Consider the following 25,538-nt stretch of genomic DNA (forward strand, 5'->3'; position numbering starts at 1 on the left):
ACAGAGTTGGTTTCGTGAAATAAAACACTAATATAGAATCCAAATGTATTTGAATACAAAACAAATCTAATAAAATTGTCAGGTGGCAATTTTAAAATATTCTATTTAATAATAGTTTCAATGGAGGAAAAGTCACGGCGACCGAAGATTGCTAGCTATATTACAAAAAACGTCTCCACTTCATCGAGATAATTAACTTAAACACATAATAATAAACGCACGAAGTTGATAATAATGAAAATCTATTAAATAAATTGAGTTAAAATTATAACAATACAGCAGCGTCGCGCTGATGTAAAAAAATAAAACCTTTTCATACTCTTTATGACAAAGAATGAATATAAATGAACGAATCGAGGAAAATGAATGAAGTGAATGGAAAGAGTTGAAAATTGTGTTTCTATTTCGTGCGATATCGCAAGATCACGATTTAATTACTTTTAAAACATTTCATAAAAAAAAACAATATATAATAAACTATTTTGTGTATTAAATTATTACATATTGTCACCAAATTTGTGACTTTCAAATCGAGATAGAGCAATTGGATCGTCAAATCCCATAGATCATAAAAATGAAACTTATGCGTAGGAACGAATAGTTTTGGAATATATAAAGTTAGTTTAATTTTAGTCACTCTAATTTCAAAGCGTTTAGATTACAACACTACGGATTATGTTTTTATATCTATATTAAAAATTACGGATTTACACAGAAATTTAATGTCTTCGAATGAATTTTGTGTCAACAGATTTTAATAAGTTTTTATTTCACTAAATTCATTGACAGACAATTGAAAAATGGCGGAAACGGCTTCTTTACCAGATTGTGAGAAAGTTAATTATTTCTATTACTAGAACAAGTTGACACATGTGTTTATGTATTCGTGGTATAGAAACCGTTATCAGGCCCGTACAATACCGCTTATGAGTAAAGTTTTAAAGTTGTAAACTTATCGGTAGAGCGACTACTGTATTGATAGGAAATTTTCAGCACATGGGGTCCATATAAACTAACTATCTAGAAATACGTGTTTCGCATCTAATACAAGCGCCTCACTTGTAAACTTGTTTAACGGGTGTTTGTATGCACTAATTTATCTCCTTCTATCATCACTGATTTCACATACGAAGGAAGAGGTCGCAGCACAGTTTCACTAATCACCCCAAAACAACCTTTTTAGGTAAAGCCAAGCAAGTGTTTGACGTAATGTGAAAGAAAAAAACCAGTAAGATTGAGTAGTAATCTTAAATATTGGTTTAATTTAAAAAATATATAAACATAGTGTACATACGCAGATATAATATCTTAAAAATAAACAGGTGAAAACTATTTTTGTATAGTGGAAACATTTTGTTAGGGAAGTGTTTTCAAACGTACTAATTTATTTGGCAATTTGTTGAGATAATTGTAAGATTACGAAACACGTAGTGCGGTGCGGGGTGGGTGCGGTGCGTCTATATGGCGTCGATGTCGACATCGATGTCTCCGTCGTCCTCCTGCTGCGGCTTGGGCGGCGCGGCGGGCGTCGCCACCGCCTTGATGGGCGTCACCTTGGCACGGTCGTCGTACTCGATCTGATATATAGTTAACAAAATATAGATATTTAGAAATACTATCGGTACAGAAACTGCGCATGAAAATTTGATTCATAATTGTATCTCAATTTCATTCTCAAACACAATACCACATTGGGCATTTTCATTATTGAAAGATAAATTTATTACAAGTAAATTAATATTTTTCATATTTAGATCATATAATAATAAATAATAAATATGAGACAACATCACATACATTACTCTGATCCCAATGTAAGTAGCTGAAGCACTTGTGTTATGGAAATCAGAAGTAACGATACCACAAACACCCAGACCCAAGACAACATAGAAAACTAATGGTAATCTACATCGACTCGGCCGGGAATCGAACCCGGGACCTCAGAGTGGCGTACCCATGAAAACCGGTGTACACACCACTCGACCGTGGAGGTCGTCAAACTTTACACAAAACAAAATTAAAATATGTAAAAATAATTAGCTTGCGATGCATTTCAAACAGTATAGGGAGCCGAGGTCGCACCTCGATGTCCTCCTCGCTGGCGTCGTCGCTGGAGTCCTCCTCGTCGGCCTGCTGCAGCCAGTCGACGAAGGGCTGCGCGCGCTTGAGCACGTCGGCCACGACCTCCTTGGGCGCGAACTTGCGCGACGGCTTGGCCGCCCACTCGAGGATGGTCCTCTCGTCGACGATGTCGAGGTCGTAGAGCAGCTTGAGCACGGCGGGCACGCGCGGCAGCAGCGCGGCGCTGGTGGCGGCCAGCGCGGTGAGCGCGTGCAGCGCGGCGCGCGGCGCGCGGGGCTCGGCGCGCGCCAGGCGCAGCAGCAGCGCGCGGTGGCGCTTCACGTCGCCCGCCAGCGTGTTGGCGCCCACCAGCACCTCGAACGCCACCAGCAGCGCCTTCGACTTCACCTCCAGCCTGCAAACGAGACGGACGTGTCGCTTGAGTCCATTGCATCCAGAGCTACTCTCTACACACTTTGAATTACTGCACTTCCTTGGTGGTAGGGCTTTGTGCAAGCCCGTCTGGGTAGGTACCACCCACTCATCAGTTATTCTACCGCCAAACAACAGTACTCAGTATTGTTGTGTTCCGGTCTGAAGGGTGAGTGAGCCAGTGTAACTACAGGCACAAGGGACATAACATCTTAGTTCCCAAGGTTGATGGTACATTGACGATGTAAGAAATAGTTAATAATTCTTACAGCGTTAATGTCTATGGGCGATGGTGACCACTTACCATCAGGTGGCCCATATGCTCGTCCGCCAACCTATACCATAAAAAAAAAAACTTCCGACACGAAAAATAATCGTCCGCTGCACACTACCGAGTTTTAATTTTTCAGTATAGTGACTATTTAGATTTCTCATGGGTTTTCCTTTAATTTGTTCACCCAAGCTATTTCGGTTGAGTCGAGATAGCCCAGTGGTTAGAACGATGATTGCGGGTTCAAACCCAGGCAAGCACCGCTAATTCATGTGCTTAATTTGTCTTTATAATTCATCTCGTGCTCAGCAGTGAAGGAAAACATCGTGAGGAAACCTGCATGTAACAAATTTCATAGAAAATCTGCCACATGTGTATTCCACCCGCATTGGAACAGCGTGGTGGAATATGTTCCAAACCTGCTCCTCAAAAGGAGAGGAGGCCTTTTGCCCAGCAGTGGGAATTTACAGGCTGTTGTTGTAAGCTATTTCGGTTAATTTGTTTAATGGAGTTTGCAGAATATTGCTTATATCTAATATTTGTAAGCGAGTCCCGTCCACCGCTTTCGTGTAGACTAACAGCACAGAGGACAGTGTCGATATAAGTGTCGTACCTGTCGGCCTCGTGCAAGATGTCGCTGATGGCCTTGGCGCCCTCCACCTCGCCCGCGTCGGAGCGCTGCTTGAGGAACGAGTAGAACAAGTCCATGCGTTGTTTCTCATTCTTCTCGCTGTCCTCCGATAGGGTCATACTCTTCGCTCCCTCGGTTAAATCTGTAACAGGCGTAATTATGTAAAAGTAAATACAAGAGCATTATTTTCGTAAAAAAAAATATTTTGAATTCATCATTACATATTATAGTGTCAGTCTGTCTCTATGTTCCCAATAAACTCCAAAACTACTAAACGGATTTTAGTGTGGTTTACACTAATAGACAGGAGGATTACATATGGAAAGTTTAGGTATAATTTATTAAGGTTTTAGTGAAAATAAGTTGAAATAGAACGACATTTGTTAAACATTTAAAAACTTATATCCAGGACATAAGCCGAAGAGAAGCCGAGACGGGCCGATAATATTAAATTATTGTTTGTAGTTAATAATAAACAAACATTTTCAGTAAAATTCTAATTTGTTATATTATCAAAAAAATTATTTATCATTAATACAAATGTTTTTTTACTTGATAAGAAGCTCCCAAATCTTTTGAATATCATCAGATATATTGCACCCAATCTATGTATTTGAATAAAAATGTACGAGACACCAACCTTGCATCCTCGCCCTCACAGCCTCCTCGCTCACGTCGACCGTCCAGTTGCAATCATCATCATCATCCTCGGCGGCTTTGCTCTTCTTCTTGCTCTTCGGATTCGGTGCTGTTGGAGTCACTGGCACTTCGCTCTCCTATTGACCATAAGTATATAACATTACAATACTAAATTAAGAGACTGACTATACTTGACTAAGGACATACATGAAATACATGGTATTTTTTTTTAATTTCTCAGTCTCCATTTAATATTGAAACATAAAAAATTATCAATAGACTATAATTTTGTTTTTATGGTATAGGTTGGCGGACGAGCATATGGGCCACCTGATGGTAAGTGGTCGCCATCACCCATAGACAATGACGCTGTAAGAAATATTAACTATTCCTTACATCGTCAATGCGCCACCAACCTTGGGAACTAAGATGCTATGTCCCCCATTGTACCTGTAGTTACACTGGCTCACTCACCCTTCAAACCGGAACGCAACAATACTGAGTACTGTTATTTGGCGGTAGAATAACTGATGTGTGGGTGGTACCTACCCAGACGGGCTTGCACAAAGCCCTACCACCAAGTAAAATTTAAAATCTTACCAATAAAAAAGGGTTGTAATACTGTTGTAGGCTACGAAATAAATATTTTAAAACTCACGTTCTTGGCTTCATGATTATCCCCATCATGGTTGCCGTTGGCAGCGGGACCGCTTCGCTTCGAGCGCTTGCCACGATTGCCTTCCGTCAGCGATGAACCCTGAAAATTAATAAACACATATTTTACTTCTATGAGCTGAGATGGCCCAGCGGTTAGAACGCGTGCATCTTAACCGATCATTGCGGGTTCAAACCCAGGCAAGCACCACTATATATATGTGCTTAATTTGTGTTTATCTAAACCTGCTTGTATCTAATTTCATCGAAATTCTGCCACATGTGCATTCCACCAACCCGCATTGGAACAGCGTGGTGGAATATGTTCCAAACCCTCTCCTTAATGGAAGAGGAGGCCTTATCTCAGCAGTGGGAAATGAACCGGCTGTTACTTTACTTTATTTACTTTTTTTTATTTCTATAATCAAAAAATCTACCAATTTTTATGTAAGAAATTGTAATAGTGATTATCATATGAATGACTGAGTTTCTTTCGCCGGTTCTTCTCAGGTCAGGGTATTTTCTTTTCCGAACCGGTGGTAGTGTTTCAATTGACCATCAATAAGAAAGTGTAATGCTTCCATATTGAATAAAGTTATTTGAGTTTGAGTTTGAGTTTGACAACTTTTGACGCTACTGGGCACGTACCTGCATGCTGGGGTCGGCGGCCGGTGGGTTTTTGAGTATGAAAGTGTTGAGCTTGTGGTTGAACTCGAGCGGGCCGTGGTAGCCGCACGCCTTGCAGCCCTGCGAGATGGTGTTGCGCTTCGTCGACACGATCAGCTCAGTCTCCGGGTTGTCGCACTCGGGGCACAGCACGAACTTGCGGATGAACCTGAGGATTCAGTTGAGGAAAATGTTATAGCCTACGAAAGAAATTCAGCAGCACCAGCACCACTTACTTGGTGGTAGGGCTTTGTGCAAGCCCGTCTGGGTAGGTACCACCCACTCAACAGTTATTCTACCGCCAAACAACAGTACTCAGTATTGTTGTGTTCCGGTTTGAAGGGTGAGTGAGCCAGTGTAACTACAGGCACATTGACGATGTAAGGAATAGTTAATAATTCTTACAGCATTAATGTCTATGGGCGATGGTGACCACTTACCATCAGGTGGCCCATATGCTCGTCCGCCAACCTATACCATAAAAAAAAAGCCACATCATCACCGGCTTGACGTGCTAATAAATCACTTGATAAAATCAGTGATAGTCATTGTATATGCACTAGAAGTAAGGATAAGCTTATAACGCCAAGTTTCCGAATCCGCAAAGTCAATAAATCTGTCTTGGGGCAATGTATCCATTTCTATAATAAAATTCCGCAGACATTTTTAACTTTGCCGTCTCGTAAATTCAAATCGTTTATAAAAAATACATTGGTAAAAAAAGCGTATTATTCGATACAAAATTTTGTAGATGATAAAAAGGTATGGAATTAATACATAACATGACTGTAATTTTTTAAATGTTGAAAAAGAGTAACTACTGAGTTTCTTGCCGGTTCTTCTAGGTAGAATCTACTTTCCGAACCGGTGGTAGCTTCACTTAATTGTTAAATGACGATTCAAAAGTGCTTGTAAAAGCCCACTTGAATAAAGTTTATTTTGCTTGATTTGATTTGATTTGAATAACCAAGGAAAGCAAGTGTGGACACTGGTAACATTCAAATTAGCTACACCAAAAAAATACAATGATTTATCCCTTATCCCTTGTGAGCTGAGATGGCCCAGTGGTTAGAACGCGTGCATCTTAACCGATGATTGCGGGTTCAAACCCAGGCAAGCACCACTATATATATGTGCTTAATTTGTGTTTATAATTCATCTCGTGCTCGGCGGTGAGGGAAAACATCGTGAGGAAACCTGCATGTGTCTAATTTCATCGAAATTCTGCCACATGTGCATTCCACCAACCCGCATTGGAACAGCGTGGTGGAATATGTTCCAAAACCCTCTCCTTAATGGAAGAGGAGGCCTTATCTCAGCAATGGGAAATTTACAGGCTGTTACTTTACTTTTACTTTACTTTATCCCTTACCCGTCCAGCAGGTCCTGCAACTTGGCGGAGTCATGGCTGCCATTGACGATGAAACGTTCGTTCTTGAAGTCAAACTGTGTCTGAGCGCCCAGCTCGCAACCGAAGTACTTGGTCGGATCTGGAGCACAAACATAACAATTGTCAAAATTTTCCTCTGTCTATGTCGTAATATACATTGGGCTTTTAAATACTATTATAACACTATTTTCATAAATTTTAAGAACGAAAAGAAAGGTTGAATGTAGTATGTATGTATGTATGTGTGTATGTATGTGTGTATGTATGTATGTTTGTATGTATGTATGTATGTATGTATGTATGTATGTATGTATGTATGTATGTATGTATGTATGTATGTATGTATGTATGTATGTATGTATGTATGTATGTATGTATGTATGTATGTATGCATGTGCCCAATACTCACACGTAGCGGGCCTGCCGATGGCCTTGGCCACCTCGGGCATGTTGACGATGACGGTCTTGATGCCGTTCCCCTTGCCCTCCACCTTGGCGCAGATGCGCGGCATCTTGTAGCGGTAGAACGCGTCCGCCACGTTCCGATTCACGTTAACGGACCCCATGGCTGCTTATGTGCTCACTTAATTATAATCCTAACTAATTATTCCAGGGGTGGTTTTTTTTTGACACTGGATCTGTAACAATCGAAATGTAATCAATATTATTATATTTATCTACATCACATTAGAATAGGCTATTTGACTTGTTTTTAAAATCCATTTTATATTATTTAGTAGATGTTAAGAAACCCAGTAAAAGTTGTGTTTTTTACTTCTAGTACACATTTGCCGAAAAATGTCGTATTAAAAATTGCATATTTAAATAGCGCGCAAAAACGACACTTGTACAAAATGGCGCTGCTATGGGGTCGGTGACGTCACTTTGCTGTATTTTAATCTGTGGAACATATAGTAGAAAAGCAAAGTTTACAAGAAAGTGACTTCATCATAAGCCCGGCCAATCAGGAGCGTTTTGTGTCACGTGACAAACGTTTGAAAATTTGCATTTTTACTTATGGATTTTTGAATAAATTAAGTATTATTTTCAACTTTCGTTAGTAAATAACCATTTTGTGAAATAACATTGTGAATGATTGTAATCAGTGTATATTATGAGTTTACATAATATACACTGATTACAATCATTCACAATTTATTTTTCGCATTGTCAAATAGCCTATTGTATGATATTTTTTGAATCTAAAATGTATTGCTGCTTCATTTATGAGGACGACTATATTGATGTAGGTGAGATGTGATGACGTCAGAATGTGTTAGGGCACGGGTTGCTCACCAGGCTTGGTGTGACGAGTGCACGGTAGGGCGTCTAGAGCGGCATGCGGGCCGGGGGCACCCGCGGAGCGCGCCAGTCACGTCTGCCGCAACGGCAGCAGTTTCCGATGTCTGTTACTGCAAAACTTTGATCTTCTGTAACAGAATACGCCGCGGCTACTTCGCGTACGCAAAGCTCTAGATATGATGAGGACTTTCAGCTGACGTTATGATCGGGTCGAACCTCTTTCCTTCTCTTTACTACATTTGTTAGCTACGAAAATCTCGATGTGTGACGGACTCGATGGTGAAAGTCTTTCTTAAATAATTTCTCATGGCATATCACGAGTGGCGTTCTTTCGTCGCTTCGTAACTTCTTGCTCATGTCATCTTAACTACGTGATATGTAAAAACGAGCTGTGTTCTGACCTGCGAGCAGTATTGCTTAATGTGTGAAGCGTCATGCACGCTCGCCGGCAGCCGGGACCCCTCGCCGCGACAGACCGACCACTCTCCACGCACTGTACTGATGTCTCTGCAACAATAATCACCTCATCAATATTTTTCCTAAAATATAAAGCAACCTTACGACTTCCAACCACGGCGGCTATTCTCAAGGGAACTTAACCATTTAGGCAGAACGTATTATATAATGCATTATATGATTATAATATATTGGTATGTAACTCTCATAATCCGATGGAATGTTAAATCCAGAAAATGACAGAAAGACCTCAGGCTTAGAACCATTTAACTTCACGTTTTTCCCGAGGCACGGGACTGTAAACGCATTAACAATTTCCAGACTCTGGTTTGCTACTTCTTTACATAGTATAAACAAAGTCGCTTACCGCTGTATGTTTTTATGTATGCTTAGATCTTTAAAATTCCAACACGGATTTTGATGCGTTTTTTTAATTGTGTGTTTTTGTAAGTGACTAATGTAATATCATAATCATATCAGTATTACACCCGCGCGAAGTCGGGGCTAGTCGCTAGTACCAGATAATTTTAAGCGAAATAATGAAGAAATAAAAAATAAGAGCGTCCTGAGATTATAACCCGAGACATCATAGGTTCCACATTATATCAAAAACTGGTACAAAAGTCCTATTTTAATCGCATTGAGTTTAAATTTACAGTCAGTGAAGTAGGTTATCAGCAGTTTTTTTAAACTGTTTAACTTAAAAGTTCTATATAATATTTTTTCTCATTTCGCTACATTAGCACACAACTATGGTACAAATCAATTTGACTAATGCCTGAATCGAATTGTTAAACTATATTCGCTACATATTTTGTAACAAATATTTCTTATCTATTTTTTTATCAGTTTACAATATGATTGACGTAAGAATAGTAATACGAGTAAATAACTATAATAAATTATCGTAATTTTCCAGCTTGTGGCGGCTCGCTAATTTAATTTTACAAAATAATGAGAATGCATCAAAAGCTTTTCGAAAAATGATTTAAATTTAACTTTTCATTAACTAATTTAAAAATAAATTTAGCAATTCAAAAATCTTAAGTATTAAGGAACTTACTTTATGTAACTGGCATTTTGCAAATCAAAATGAAAAAGAACTCAAGGTGATCCAATAAAATTTACTGCGAAATGCGAACTTAAAACGACGTCTGACAACTTGCGTGTTCAAAACAACAGCACGTGTAGTACGAGAGTGAAAAAACCATGGCTCCAAAGCCTATGCGTGCAAACGAATATAAGCCTTAAGTCCTTTTGAACCAAGCTAAAAAATACCATGTTCCGTTTTTCGTACTTACTCACACACACACATTAACGCGTGTCGTATTCGCACGTATATGTCCTTGAGCGTGAGCCTTGTGATTGGTCAATAAACCTGAGTTACGCGCACACGACGATAGTAACGTGTCGTTAAATATTATACATATACTTATACTACTTTCGGCCACCGCAATTCGTATAGAAAGATTTATAGTTTCCGGTTTTAAATCTGCAACCTAGCCGTTGTATTTGATTATATGATTTGGACGAATAAGAAAAGACTTTATTCCGCAATAACTTATCAAAACTGTTTCGTCACAGTCGACTGCATCATGAAAATTAATTGTTTTCTTGATGAATATTGACTACTGCTTATTACCTCTTCACAATGTGAAAGTATGTTTGTCCGTTTGTCGCAACTTCCCAAAACAAATTATTAGATAGCGACGGTTGTCGATAGTTATTTTGGTGTCACTGTAATTTAATACAGATTAAGCAGAGCACGAAGACGATGACCAAAGATCTGTTTGTAACTTATTTTAAAGAGATTTTTAATTTCATTCGACCAACTTTACTTCCAGGGTCATATCGTTGGCACGTCGTAAATTATCAGAGCTTGTGAAGTACCCTTCATTAGTGTAAAGTTTCTTTTGATGATCACTGACGCTTTGAGCGGGGTCGAGTGGCAATCTAGCGGACTAGAGCGTGATCTGAGATGGAAATTAAGATGAAAAAATTCTTTAAATGTTAACAAAGCTTCTTTAAACGTGCTCGAGAATTTCTTATTTGCTGAAATTTTATTTATTTTAAATCAATTTAACAAATTATAAATGTTGGCACCAACAAGTTATATAAAACTACGTAAATTATATGTTAGAATATTTCACTCATCATTATTATGGCGAATAATTAATAATTCATTATGTGGTAGTTATATGAGTCTATCAATTATTAAAATATTCTGTAAGCTAGTTTTTTCATTAGACAAAATATATAATAAAAAAAACATATTAATGTTTATGTATATTAAACAAAAAAATGTGATACTTAAGAGTTCTTTTGCAGCATTATCTATCTATTAATCTAAATTCCACACTTAGGCCTTCACAGGGCTCCAAATGAGGTTCACCCTGGGACTATTTTTCCTATGAATTCACACCTCGACACAAATCAAGTATTGACTTTATCGTCGAGGACATACTTTCACGTAATACAAACATAAGCGTGATTTAACTAACAACTAACCATATATATTATCAACGAGCAAAAAAACTTATAATCATAATAACCTCAATCTAAGTAGGCACTAGCCTTGAACATACCGTATAAACATTTATTTAACTCTATACAAAATTTCTCTTTAAACTATGATCACGCGATATCCGCATAACAGCACCATAAAACTCCCTGACAATCTGGACACATTCCAAAACACTAAATACTTGTTTAAAGTCTTAAATTTGATATATATTGAACATTTCGTCGACACTTCGGTGGTACTAAATTAACTTAATAACTATTTACTTGTTTAGACGGACAGACAAGCCAATAAAAAGTGATTAAGAAATAAAATTGCTCTTAAAATATACAGTAGATATATTAATTAATATCTAAACATAAATGTACTTCAAATAAACGTTTCAATGTATATATATCAAGAATGACAAGAAAAATATCTTTAATCTCAAAATTGTTATGTACAAACACTTACCGTACTAATAGTGTCGTTGTTTGACTGTATTTATTATATTATTTAATAGTGTTTATTTATGAGTACATATAATACATACTTCAGTCGTGTTTTTGTTATAACAATCACCAACTACCTAAGGTTTAGGTACAATAAAACTAGTGAGTTTTTTATGTCTTACATGAACACGTAAGCGTTTTTTTTTTAATGACAAATAAGAATTACTAAAAATTTTATGTTATATATTATAGAAAACGTTACACCATTACCTTATATTTTATATAAAAAAAGACAAATCCTTACTTATTATTTTTTTATTAAAAATAAAATTTAAATAAAAAAGTTATAATAATAACATAATAAAATAATTTTATGTTTATGAAGGAACGTCTGTTTTGCGTGTAAAATATATTTGGGTGTTGTCTACGGCTATAAAGTCCGCATTGCGCTACACATGCACGCGTCACACTGGGCGAAACATTCAATAATCAAGAATGTAATGCTAAGGCCAGACAAACCAAAAGCATTTCGAAAAATTGTATCCTTTGACCTATGTAGATAATGTCACAACGTATACAAATATGCGATAAAAAGAACGATTTGCGTCCACTTAGTAGTAATTATGTTTGATGTTTAAAATTAAATACTGATAAATGTTGTACTGTAAACAACATTAGTACGTTACATCCTCTAAATTGAGCTGAGTTGTGAACGCGTGCATCTTAACTGACTATTGTAGGTTCTTGTGCTCAGCAGTGAATAACACCTGTATGTGTGAGAATACCTGTATGTGTCTAATAGGCTTTGACAATGCGAAAAATAAATCGTGAATTATTGTAATCAGTGTATATTATGAGTTTAAAAATGGTTATTTACTAACGAAACTTGAAAATATATTCAAAAATCAATAAATAAAAGTGCGTTTTTTCAAACTTTGTCACGTGACACAAAACGCTCCTGATTGGCCGGGCTTATGATGAAGTCACTTTCTTGTAAACCTTGCTTTTCTACTATATGTGCCGCAGATTAAAATACAGCAAAGTGACGTCATCGACCATATTGCAGCGCCATATTGTCCAAGTATCGTTTTCGGGCGTTATTTAAATATGGGATTTTTAATATGATATTTTTCAGCAAATATATACTAGAAATAAAAAAAACAACTCTTGCTGGGTCCCTTAACCTCTACTAAATAATATAAAAGGGATTTTAAAAATCAGTCAAATTGCCTATTTCAATGAGATTCATTAATACGTGTTCCACGAATCCGCATTTGAACAGTTTGGTGGCATTCGTTGCACACCTTCTCATAGGGAGTGGCAGCTCCCATTAGGCAATGGAATATTACTCCTAGCTTATACATTCCAGGTAACAACAACACGAGAAATCACAATGCGCACTTCGCGTTCCTTCAAACTTCGCTTACGTACAAACTTGCAATTCGATCGGCTTTGATGCACTTAAAAATCGTCTCTACTCGATTAAAACGAGTGATTACTTTCGTTTTAGTAAAGTTTAATATCGTCGGAAGGCTGAATTATCTGACGAACGACAACACTGCTATTGACAAATCAAAGGAATAACTTGCAAGTGAGCGAAATGTATGCGTTATACTTTTGAAAAATAAAATTTCTATTATGAAACACTCGTAGACCTATTCAGTAAAAATCAAAGTCGATACTCGATCTCCTTCGTAAAACACTATCTTAAATTAGCGGAAACTTGTCAATGGATGGGTTGTTTTAGTGAGCCTGGCAAAAAGGGCATAACAAATGTTAACCAATCATTACAACATCAATGCGCCACTAAGCTAGACATCTACTATGTTATGTCCTTGTGCACTGGCCGGTACTTAGATATTAACAACAACAGCCTGTAAATTCCCACTGCTGGGCTAAAGGCCTCCTTTCCCTTTGAGGAGAAGGTTTGGAACATATTCCACCACGCTGTTCCAAAGCGTGTTTGTGGATGTGGCAGAATTTCTATGAAATTTGTAATATGCGGATTTCCTCACGCGTTCTAACCACTGGGCCATCTCGACACCGATATTAAGTCACGCCGCAAAAAAATATCTGCGAATTCGCCTGTATAGGTTAGGTTAGGTTTTAGTTATTTATACAAAACAATTAAAAAATCTAACCTAACCAATACAGCCGTATTAAGTAGATACCTACTCGACTTTCAAACTAGTACACAAACAAACGGCGGTAGAATATGTTATGAGGGTGGTAGGTACTTTTCAAGACGGACTACACAAACACCTACCAACTAGATTTTTTTTCCAAATAATTTCAGATTTTTGCGATTGTTTGGTTAAAAACGTAATATTTAAGATAATATCGTCAACATTGTATCAGTCAGTAAGGTGAAACGTGGCGAGCACGTGGTAAATGCAAACAAACCCGATTAAATGGACTGTAACTAACATTGTCTATGTACGCACGCTTCATAGAAAAGATACCATTGCAACAAGATCAACATCCGGTCGAGTTAAACGTTCAACATGTTGATGTACCAACTTCCGGTGTTGCTCGTGACATCTCTGATAAAAAAAAAAAAACAATCAATACGATAGCCGCTGTCGTTTTGCAACGGGAAAATTGTGAAACTTTTCATCATATATAATAGTAGTAGCGATAGTGAACTCGGGCGGGTATTTTCACTTCTGGAAGGTAACGAATTGGATATTACACTGGGGTCTGGGCTTAAACCGTGCAGGTTTCCTCACGATGTTTTCCTTCAACGCCGTGCACGAAATGACGAACATTATAAATTCAATGTTGCTTGTCCAGATTTAAGTGACCCCACGTGCTCTATGTGTTCTATCAGCTGCTTACTTCTGTTCCATTTTCCAATTAAACTGCATGAAATAATATTAAATTAATTTACTTAACGTTTACATTTATCAAATAAGTTAGTGTCATCTTCGTACTTTTACACTACCATCCGTGATACGTAATTCGTGCGTAATTTTGATACGTAAATGGCAAGCTGCTAGTTGTGGTTTATGTAGAGATATTCTGACAGAACTTGAAACTCACCAAATACGAGTGAGATATGTCGGAATGTGTATTAGAGGTGTCATAGGGTCACGTGTACAAATGACTTAACATCAATTGTCGACATTTTACGACTGAGAAACGAAGTGAATCCTAAGAATAATCCCACTACAGAATTGCTCCTCGCAGATATTTCTACTATGATAGTAAAATAACCGGACGATAGTAAAAAAAGTGTAGTAAACTACTAATGCCTCTACGTGAATAAAACAAGTAATGTATGTGATCAGTGAACCGTTTGATCATTCGAGTTAATACGATAAGGATCCAGTCACCTTCAACCGGTCGTTTCAGAAGGAACGCAATTAAACCCTCCAGCAGTCAAGCGTGAGCGAATGCTTTCGCGGCTCACTGGATTTTAGAATCGATACTATAACGCGAAATGAACTTCGATTGTGTACATTTGAATACACTGAATGTAACCGTTGCGTGTAATGGAACGGATATTTTAGGCTCGTCGCATTATATTCATTTAATAAAAAATTATCAATTGCAAAATATAGCCAGTCAATTTTTTTTAATATAAAATCGATACACCTAATTGTCTGTCTATAGGGATTTCTTTAAATACTAGTAGTCGTCCCTGACTTCGCTTGCGTTTTAGGGTGATGGTTCTCATGTGTTAGGCAAAAAAAGTACCCGATGTACTTTCTTGGAGTTTGCTTTCTTCATGTTTGCTTCATACGAAATTTCATTAAAATCGGTTCAGCAATTCGGTCGTGAAACAGCGACAGATATACAGACAGACAGAATTAATTTCACATTTATAATATTAAAAAAGAGTTATTAAACGATACTAAAAGGCTTGAAATCAACTAAAAAGTCATTACATATACGATAGGGATAAAGGCATCAACTCGTTATCAGTCATGATGATATCCGAAATGTACGTCTAGTCGTTCACGTTCGTAATCAATCTTTTTCGATAGTCACCACTATGTCACTTTTCGGTTATCACGTGTTCTTCTACGTCACGTCAATGTTTCGACACTATAGTACCCGTTATGTTTTCAGCATAAATACTAGAACATCATCATTATTCATTCTAATTCAATTCATTAATGCATAAAATTTACGAGTAAATTAAACCGAATTTTAAACATACTGGTGTCAAACATTTGAAACAGAACAATATTGTTTTTACATAAATGCGAAATTTGCTTTAGTTCACGACGATGATAATATAATCCATAACATATATTTTTATTAACTTTTCTGAGTATTAATTACGTCTATAGACGGATTGATTAATAAAGTCTGTGAAAATATCAACTATTTCTGGACTAAGGTCTTCTGTAACTTGGAGGAGAGGGTGTGCTACACATACTAAATTACCAGAATTGAATATGACACGTGCAGATTTCCCCAGGTATTCTTTTACAGTACTATAAGCGTAAATTCAACGTTTGTGAAAGCTCGCCTGGGTAGGTAACCACATATACATGGTATCGTATTATAATATACCACCAAGCAACAATACTTAGTATTGCTGAGTTTGTATTTCCAAGGGTGAGGCAGGGTCACACAAGCACAAGGGATATAACCTGTTTTAACTTTACCGTCCAAAAATGTAAGGGTAAACTTGAATAAGTAAATACATATTGGACAACATCACATACATTACCCCAATGTAAGTAGCTAAAGCAATTTTTTTGTTCACATTATGTATGACACATACATAAACAAATAGAGCTGATTCATAAATATTTTCCATTCAACTTCATTCAGATTAAATTGTTAATAAAGACAAAGTACACGGTAAAAAAGGTTTAATGTAATCATCAATGTTACGACATATAGTACGACACAACTTACATGTAGCACTGGCAAATTCAATCAAACCGATTACTGCCGATTTAGACAACCAATAGAAATAGCTTCATATCGCGCTATTCGATGCAATTCGTCGCTGTAGATTATCGCGTCAGTTTAACCCGAGAAAGCAAGTGCATGTAAATCGACGTATCAAATTGACGAATATATTAGGTCATATGATCAAGTTATTACGTTTGTGTTGTGTATAACGTTTTGGATGTGATCGGTTTTTACGAATTTTGCCGATGCTACATCTAAGTTGTGTCGCACTATACCTACCACACAAAATACAAGTAAACCGCGACATATTGAATGATTACAAATAAATTATCAAAGCGATACGTCGCCTGGTCAGGTCGTTTTAGTATCGGGTTAGGTTAACGCGGAGGCGAGCCAAACGTCAGCCGAGTCAAGGTTGATTTCATTTGCTACATGTAAATTGTCCGTTGCGTATGTCCACCGGATTCTTTATCGTCAATGTTATGTTGTTATTAGCTTCTAAACTTTAGTTTTCAATTTCTTTTTGTCGCATACACATCCAGGAATATTTGTGAAAAATCCATTCGACTATAATTATCGAAATCATTTCTAACTTATCTTTTGCTCATATCAATATCCATTTTTGAATCATCATTTGTTGGTCTGGCCACAAATCGAAAACACGTCATTTTCCAGAATTTTGATCTTCTCTTTAAAAAAAATCGTCAATCGTCTCTCTAATAGCCTTAACTGTCAAAGTTGATCACGAGCATTTAGCAAACTTAATAAGAGACAGTGAAGCAACCAGAGGCAGTGGTATATTTAACACATTGCCGTTACATATTACATCCGTGTGGCAAATGTTAATTATGTAATTAACTGAGTCTCAAATTCTTAAAACTTCTCGTATTGGCAGATAGAAAGACAATGCATTTGCTTTTTGTTAGAATAATTAGCTAGAGGGTCGTGTCTGACACGTCGTGCACGAGTTATAAACAAGACCTAAAAAAGGGACCTAAGGATCTACATTTCCGAGTCCTGCCTTTAAATCCCAGATTAATTTAGCAGGTATTGGGTTTCAGACAAGAATTTTGAGGAGCAATTCCAACTGAAGACAGTCCGGTACCGTCTTATTTATCTCCCATAAAGTTATTTATTTAAGAAAGTACCTAAGCATTTATTGTTTATCTTGAATCTTTCCAAAATAAAATCTCGTAGAATCCAAGATGCAAAATATATTGTTATTTTTTTATATTTGACAACAAAGAATCAATTCGTCGTTTAGGATAAATGAGTGATAGTTTATTTTTCAATTTCCAACACATATATAATACGCATACTATTTAGTATACTATTGTTGTGTAAAAATTGTCCAAAATTTCAGTTCAATCAATATATTGGCGAAACTGATATAAAACTATTAAACGCCGCACAGTGCCGACACAGTAGTAAGTTTAAGTTAAATCATAGCCTGTACAAGGAAATGAGTTGGCGAAAAATAAAACCGCTAAGTCCAATACATAAAAATAAAATCTGTAGCGAACATGCTTTTAGATGATTGATTATGTTTATTTTTCATTTAACATTATCGATGACGTTAGCCATAAAATAAATCTAATGATATTTATAACATTTAAATAAACTACCCTCCCATGCAACCAGCAAAGCAATAACAAACAACCCCGGGAGCTAAGATGTTATGTCCCTTGTGCCTGTAATGACGTCTCACCCTTCAAGCCAGGACATAACATTACTGTATCGCTTTTTGGCGGTAAAATGTCTGATGAGTGAATGGTACCTACCCAGACAAGCTTGCACAAAATTCTCCCCCCAAACAGACTACTCGAATACACAAATATATATATAAATCAATTCAACCATGTACGAGATAAAATACGTACAAACGCACAAGATTTATATAAATGAAGATAAGGCCAATTGTACTTTAAAGTTTCCTGTGTCACGTGTCCGGTTACTATACTCAGTAAACGGTAACTTACGGATGGTACAACTGCCTACGAGGCGTAATTCGCTCGCTACTTATGGATCTGAAGGCTACAAATAAAGCAGCGTAAGTATATTAAGTTGACAGATGTGCGTTCCAATAAAAAATGTTACAGTCAATTAGACTATTCTACTATTAATAATCAAAACTTTTAAAAATATTATTTAAAATTTAAATAAAACAGGCTGCGATGATATTATACATCGTGCAAATGTAAATCTGTCTGCCTGCTTGTAAGCGTATCAAATCTAAATCAAATCAACTTCAATTTAGAATATGAATTATGGAACATATAGAAAAATATTAAAACGCAGATATAGCCAAGAGAAGTTCCATTATAATTTGAATGGGTATTTAAATTTAGTATTAAGAAATAAATGAATATTGCGGATATTAGGTTATTTTAACTTCATTGTACAAATAGTATTCCGCATTGCCGAAGGCATAGGAGGCACCGCAGGAAGTGCCGAGGTACTGGGTGCAGGGGAGGGAGGCTAGGGAGGGAGGCTAGGGTGGAACGCCGGGACGCATGCGCCGTGTTATCGATTCTAGCTACGACCGACTCGAACCTTCCACGCCGATTTGAAATTTTAGCACCGGCATAATGTTATATCGGTGTTAAATATTTAAAAATACTTTTAAAATATCAATAGAAATTAATGAGATATAAAAAATAATAAATGTAAAGAATAAAGGAAAAAAAAAACTATGAAAAAATGAAATCCTAATATAAAAAAACGAAATCGATTTATAACAAATCTAACAGCTTTTTATTTCATATCATTGAGTAATATAACAAAGGCAAGCGTTATTCATGAATCATTTGAAAATAGTTCTCACAGTGGACGCGTCAGAGGTCGGTTATCAACGCATCTCCTGATCGATCGATAAGACTATTGAGATGCGCCGTAGACTTCACAAGCCAGCCGGACAACGAACTTGTCCTAGTTAAAAAAATACCTAGTATCTAATTAAAGATAACTGCTTAAAGACCAGCTACTGAATTTCTCAGGAGTTTTCTTCGAAGATTTCTTTATCAGACTTTATGGCGACTACACAATGAGTTGCCATAGTAAGACATTTCAAATGTGCTTTCTAAACCGGATATTATATTAAAAATATTCCTTATTAAAATATGTTTCTTATTTTTTTAACGGTAAACCTACAAGGTTATAACCACCCATTCGGAATGTTGATTCTAAGTAGAAGAACCGGAAGGAAACCCATTTTTAGAAACGTTTTTACTAATGTCATTCGTGTGTCGTTTGTAAATGGATATTATGCAGATATTACGTAATCGGAGTCACGTTTTATTTTCACCAACATTATGCTTCATTAAACTATGATAACCGAAACATGATCTTCTTTCTTAATGAATATCAATGGCAAGTTTTATTTAAAGAAAACGTCATAAATTATACAATCGAAAGATAGTAATGTCAACTAATACTATAAATGCGAATGTAACTCTTACCTGTCTGTTGGTCTTTCTTTACTTCCAAATCGAATTGAATGGAATTTGGTCAACAAGCTCCAACTCCAAGAACATAGGATACTTTTTATACCTAACACCTGATAACCAATCTCTAAAACTCTAGTAAAGCCGCGAGCAACGACAAATATGGAACAAAGTCAAACCCAACATATTGCATTTTTAGTGGTATTTTACTAGCATTCATGGTTGTATGTGCAAGATATCTCAAACTCGGGTCAGCATACAACCCACGCAAAAATAATCCTTCATATACTTTCGAAGATAAAGAATTGAGTTAGGAACTCGGCATTTTTTTACAATTACAGATATTAAAAACGGAATATTACTATTATACCATGTTTTTTATTTTTATTTGATTAGCTGGATATTTCGACATTATCTACGAATGTCTTGTTCATGAGATTGAACAAGACATTCTTAGATACGTTTTTAATAACTGTAATAATAAAAATAACCATGTTCATTTCAAATCTTATTTTTTTACTATTATTTTTTTGAAGGAGAAGTTAAATGTTTACGATAAAGGAAAAAGAGTATAGTTGGTGTGTACTTTAATTATGTTTCCTGTTCCACTCTGCAATAAAGATCCGTGACGTCGGTAATGTGATAATTTATTGTGACACGACAAACGAAAGTTTTGTAAATAAGAGTTCCTATATCGCTGCCATGTAACCGCACGTGAAAGCGAAACGACATATCTACAAAGTGCATTATTTCATTGTCTCAACCTTTATTTGTAAACAATCATACTTAAGATTCCTAAATCACAGTCTGTACGAAGCAAAGTACTCCTGCTATAATATTTATAGCTAGCTGCAGCGAACTGATTCACCCGAGTTACAACGTTGCTGGGGGCTAGACAGAGTGCGTTCGAAAATTGTCGAAGCGCTTTCGAGCATAGTTTTCGTCTAAAATATTCAATACAGTACGTAAACTGTTGATTACGTGGTAAATTCGAATACATAAACATGTTATTTTGCCTTTCTACAAAAAAAATCGACAACCACCATGCGACATTGATTAGAGGTACGCTGATCCGAATCTTTGAGTATTAGCGTGACGTCTTCTAAACTATAAAACCTTTCTCAATGAATAAAAAAAATTAACGCAAATACAAATAATTCTGGTATAACCTGATATCAGCAAAAAACTTCAAAGGTAGGTTGTAGGAAGGTATATAATATATTCGTATAGTTTTTGACATTGCACATCATCGTTCAAGTATTTAAGGAGTTTTTGTTTTACCATAAACTAATTCTCGAGAAAACTCGGCGCGGCTTTTAACAGATTTTCCAGCAGCGATCAATCATCGGAGCGAGAGGGAACGAGGTCTGTGTGCCGCCGAGAAAGGCGAGTGCGTCGACCTCCATGACATAACACGTTTCGGCAAATCGCGGACGTAATGTCTGCTGTTATTTGCCGCAACTTGCTCTAAGGCTAGACTCAATGCAAACAGTGTATGCTATGCAGGCGAACTCGGTGCCATCGACTCGAGAACGAGCACTGGACTTTTCACTAATAGGCTCGAATTCATTCGTTCAAACACTACACGAATGTTTAAGTAAATATCTAATCATTTTTTATCTCTAATTCAACACAAACTGCAACATGTTCTAAAGCGATTAATCTTTTCAACGTAAAATCATATTTTAACTTGAAAGCATAAATAACTCGAGATTTTAACGACATGTATAATTAACGCAGTGACTATGACCGAATGACGTGAAACCAAACGAAAACCCGATAACAAACGGCGAGAGTTGAATAATTCTAAAAATAACTGCACCGACAACCGAAACTCCGTAACTTATTTTGATAACGAACATAAAATCAAGACTTTTTCGGTGAAAAAAAAAAAATCAAGTAGGAAATTGTTTGAGTCTAGATTTTTAGGATTTCGTTCACGACTCACGTACTAGTCGTGTCGGTCCCGTGTAAAGAATAACAATGCATAGCGAACAGTAGCAATTTTTCACTGTTACAGTGCATATTGTAACAAGCAAACAGCTCGGACAACTCAAATCTGCTTTTTTTTAATTACACAGACGAGTATACAAGAAATGTTCCAATTGTTTATGAACACTCTGTTAGATGAAGATTGAGAGTAACTCTCGTAACAGAAAGCATTGTACAAAAAATGTCGAATGGCTTTACGGCGGGAGAAAACCAGGAAAACATGGATGAGAAATTTCTAAGAACGGAAGAAATTAAGGATCAAAAAGCACGGAGTCTTTGCTAATTTCCCATACAGGACATAAAATTTCATGGTGTATATCTATCTATCCAAATATAGATAGATGTATTTTATTTGATACTATTCACATATTTTCAGTTGAATCTGTATTCCGAATTGGTTGCTTTACGTTTCATTAAATCCTGTAACGATGATCAAAAAGTTCTTGTATGATCCTACTTGAATAAAGACTTTTTTGAGAGCTGCAGAAACCAACCCCGAAATAAATGGGATATGCTTAAGCGAATGGCGCTATAAGAGAAATCCATATGTTCCAAACTCAATTTTAACAGTGATGGATAAAGCAAATCTTATTATCGCATTCTGAACGAGCCTTCTGGATTGATTTAATATTGAATTTGCACTCAAGAGCACAGCGCAGTAATCCAATATAATGTTTGCAATACATTGTTACGTGGGCATTGATTGAAAGACAGTTCAGTTGAACGGGCAAATATTTAGCGAGTTAATAAATTTAGCGAATATGTCGGCAATATTTTAATCTATGCTTATCCATATTAAATGAAGCCTTTTAATGGAATAATATGTCACTGAATAGGCAAAGCCAAGTTGATATGGATAAAGAGAAAGCGCTAAGTAGATTTTTTAAATACCACTCAAGGTTTTGGCGACAGCGTTGATCTTTTGATTCAAGCTTCGTAGACGTACAATCAATATATAGAACCATTGGTAATTTTCTCTATAATATTTCATAATTTAATGAGCATTGAAATATCCAAGGACTAGTCATTTTATCGGCTTCTAACCGATGTCTTTGAATTTGGTAGCTATTGACGACTTTGTTTAGAAAATTAAGGAAGAAAAAAATTGGTGATGACAAATCGAAAAAATCTAAAATGATGATTGAATGATGAATTGCTACAAGTGGAGGACGCAAGATATATTTAGTCATAGAGCATTTTTCGAGTATAACTCAATGAGAAAAGGATTAACATAGATTTGTTTTATCATCAGTATCTATATAACGCATTGAACAGTAACTGTTACTCAGTGCGAAAACTTGTTTTGACACTGTTGAGACATTTTCCAAATATACAAACCACGTAGGAGAGTTGAAACATTTTTTCAAATTTACAAAAACTTTCGACATTCTAAACGATTGTTTTAGTTTAAATTAAAATAACGCAAGTGGTATTTTTGATCTTGATCAGATCCAAAGGTTTTCGTACAAAATATATAATTTTACAAAACTATCATTTATCAGCTAATTCATCCATCTTTGTGGAGCTGATGTTCCACTAACGCAATATACGGCATCTGATAATGATAATTTTTACCAAAATTATAACCGAAATAAAAGTTATATAAGGTACACGGCGATTATTACAGCGTCAGGTATACTACTAAATAATATTTTAAATCAACCTTTTTTTTAATTTTATTATAGATTTCAACCAGTTTGCGAAATTATTTTATAAAATTATATGAGAATACATTATAATCGATTAATTAATAACTTAGGTAAAATGTTGACACTGACTGGGATAATAAATCATAAAATCGATAATTTATAGTTATCATCTCTGTGGCTGATAATGTTTTTGTGTGGTTTAACTTATCATTATTAGTAACAAATTTAGTTATTTTTACTTTCATTGTAATGCAATAATAAAAGTCATCCAGACATGACAATTTTTACTTTTATCAAGAAATTTACTCAAAACTCTGTATGTATATGTACTATTTTATATTAAACTAACGACCGCCCCGTCTTCGCATGAGTATGACAACACAATAAAAACCTAAACTTTCTCTCGAATCATTCTATCTATTAAAAACAAACTGCATCAAAATCGGTGGTGTAGTTTTAAAGATCTTAGCATACAAAGGGACATAGGGACAAAAAAAGCGACTTTGTTTTACACTATGTAATGATACTGCAAATCACAAATATACTACATAACTTTATAGTGTTACAAAGCATATAATCTAAGTAGTAGTAATACGATGCAATGGCATCATACTACATTTATAACGGCACATTGATCAGAAAACTAATTGTCACAGCAAAAAATCTCATTAAATACCAAATTTAATTTAAGCTATTAACACTTGCACACAGGTATATACGAGTATTCTCCTATTGTATATGTGTCAGTACTCCCATAGGAATTCTTTGATGTGTCTTACTGAGTGTGTGTTATCGTATGGTAAGGAATATCTTGTAGATTGATTTTATTATAATCAATCTTATTTCTGTATATATTTTACATGAGAAAACTAACAATATTTGAATATTTGTATGCTTTAGTATAATAATCAGTATACTTACATAAGATTTTAAAGAATGAAAGTCAAATTACTAATCCAGTATTTAATAATTTCAAGGCATAGATATTTTTGTAAAGAAATATCTATTTATTTCAACTTTAATTCTGTTATTGGCACTAAGAATATAATTGATGTATACATATAATATAAAAGTATCAATGATATGTATATGAATTGACGAGTCATTCTTTGTATATTTTACATATTAAATATACATATATTGAAAATTCTTTTAAAGTACAAAATGCAATACATACTGTGACAAATATTTCACACCTAATTGGATTTTTTTTTTGGTTTAAATTATAAAAGGAATTACTCATCTATTCGCAATACAACACAAAAAGATGAAATATTGATTTTTTATAAATAATTATTTAAAATTAAATTTACGTTTAATTAATCATGAAGCAAAATATTCTTATAACAGTTTAATTAATTTGTTTGCCTCCTTTGATTATAAAGTAAAGAAAATAGCAATAATTAAGCAAATTTCGGTATAACCTATTACAATTTTTACAAAGATATCGAATAGACGTGAATTTAGGAAAAATATTAATTAACCAATTGTCACTTAATGGACTTACCTGTATATCTTGCTAAAGTCATATAAAATGGTAGCGCCCCACTGGACGAGAGCTCACAGATGGGATGAATTGTTGATCCTTCCTCGGAGCTTGCACCAGAGAAGCACACGACTTGCCGGGCACACCAACCTGTCACAATTCAATATTAACTTCACGTCCGCATTTCATGTACACTTCCACTAGGCAGCTATTTAACAATGATATTTGCTACTTTATCAGATTTCTAAAGCCGAAACGTACGCACCAGCTGGCGAAAACGTGGTATCTGTTAGCCACTTGCTATGTATCTATATAAGTAAATATGGAGTGAAGATATTCGATATTATGTTGATGTATACCTTCCCCCTATGACGATGCGCGGTGACTCTCAATACACGCAAGTAGAAAAAACTCTCGTCTACGCCACAAGAATAGTATAGGAAAAAACATTAAATAAATTGAATTTCACAAATTTCATACACGATACCGTGGCTAAAAATGACGAAGACAGAAAATAAATGAAAATGCACACTTTCTTATGTTTCTGGAACTGCCTTCACACCGGAAGCGAGAATATTTTTAAACTCACGACAATAAGCATCACATTTTTTAGAAAACATAAATCTTTATTTGGATAAT

At 35.7% G+C, this 25,538-nt stretch overlaps 1 protein-coding gene across 3 annotated transcripts; it reads right to left on the reverse strand.

Annotated features, from left to right (window-relative positions):
* Positions 1–33: 33 nt before the first annotated feature.
* Positions 34–25,446, reverse strand: LOC124535861 (eukaryotic translation initiation factor 5). 3 transcript variants are annotated; one of them, XM_047112254.1, is made up of 12 exons: positions 25,259–25,446; positions 24,921–25,049; positions 8,448–8,553; positions 8,041–8,174; positions 7,154–7,382; positions 6,727–6,844; positions 5,337–5,523; positions 4,693–4,791; positions 4,036–4,171; positions 3,378–3,537; positions 2,083–2,476; positions 34–1,577 (listed from the first exon to the last, which is right to left on the reverse strand). In XM_047112254.1, exons 5-12 carry the CDS (start codon positions 7,308–7,310, stop codon positions 1,458–1,460), a joined length of 1,371 nt encoding a protein of 456 aa, XP_046968210.1. In that variant the 5' UTR covers positions 7,311–7,382; positions 8,041–8,174; positions 8,448–8,553; positions 24,921–25,049; positions 25,259–25,446; the 3' UTR covers positions 34–1,457. The 3 variants fall into 3 exon arrangements, with proteins under 3 accessions (XP_046968210.1, XP_046968211.1, XP_046968209.1); XM_047112255.1 differs by having other exon boundaries at positions 8,041–8,156; positions 25,165–25,425; XM_047112253.1 differs by having other exon boundaries at positions 25,165–25,425.
* Positions 25,447–25,538: the final 92 nt, after the last annotated feature.

Source organism: Vanessa cardui, chromosome 15 (assembly GCF_905220365.1).
Source record: "Vanessa cardui chromosome 15, ilVanCard2.1, whole genome shotgun sequence".
Classification (NCBI taxonomy): domain Eukaryota; kingdom Metazoa; phylum Arthropoda; class Insecta; order Lepidoptera; family Nymphalidae; genus Vanessa; species Vanessa cardui.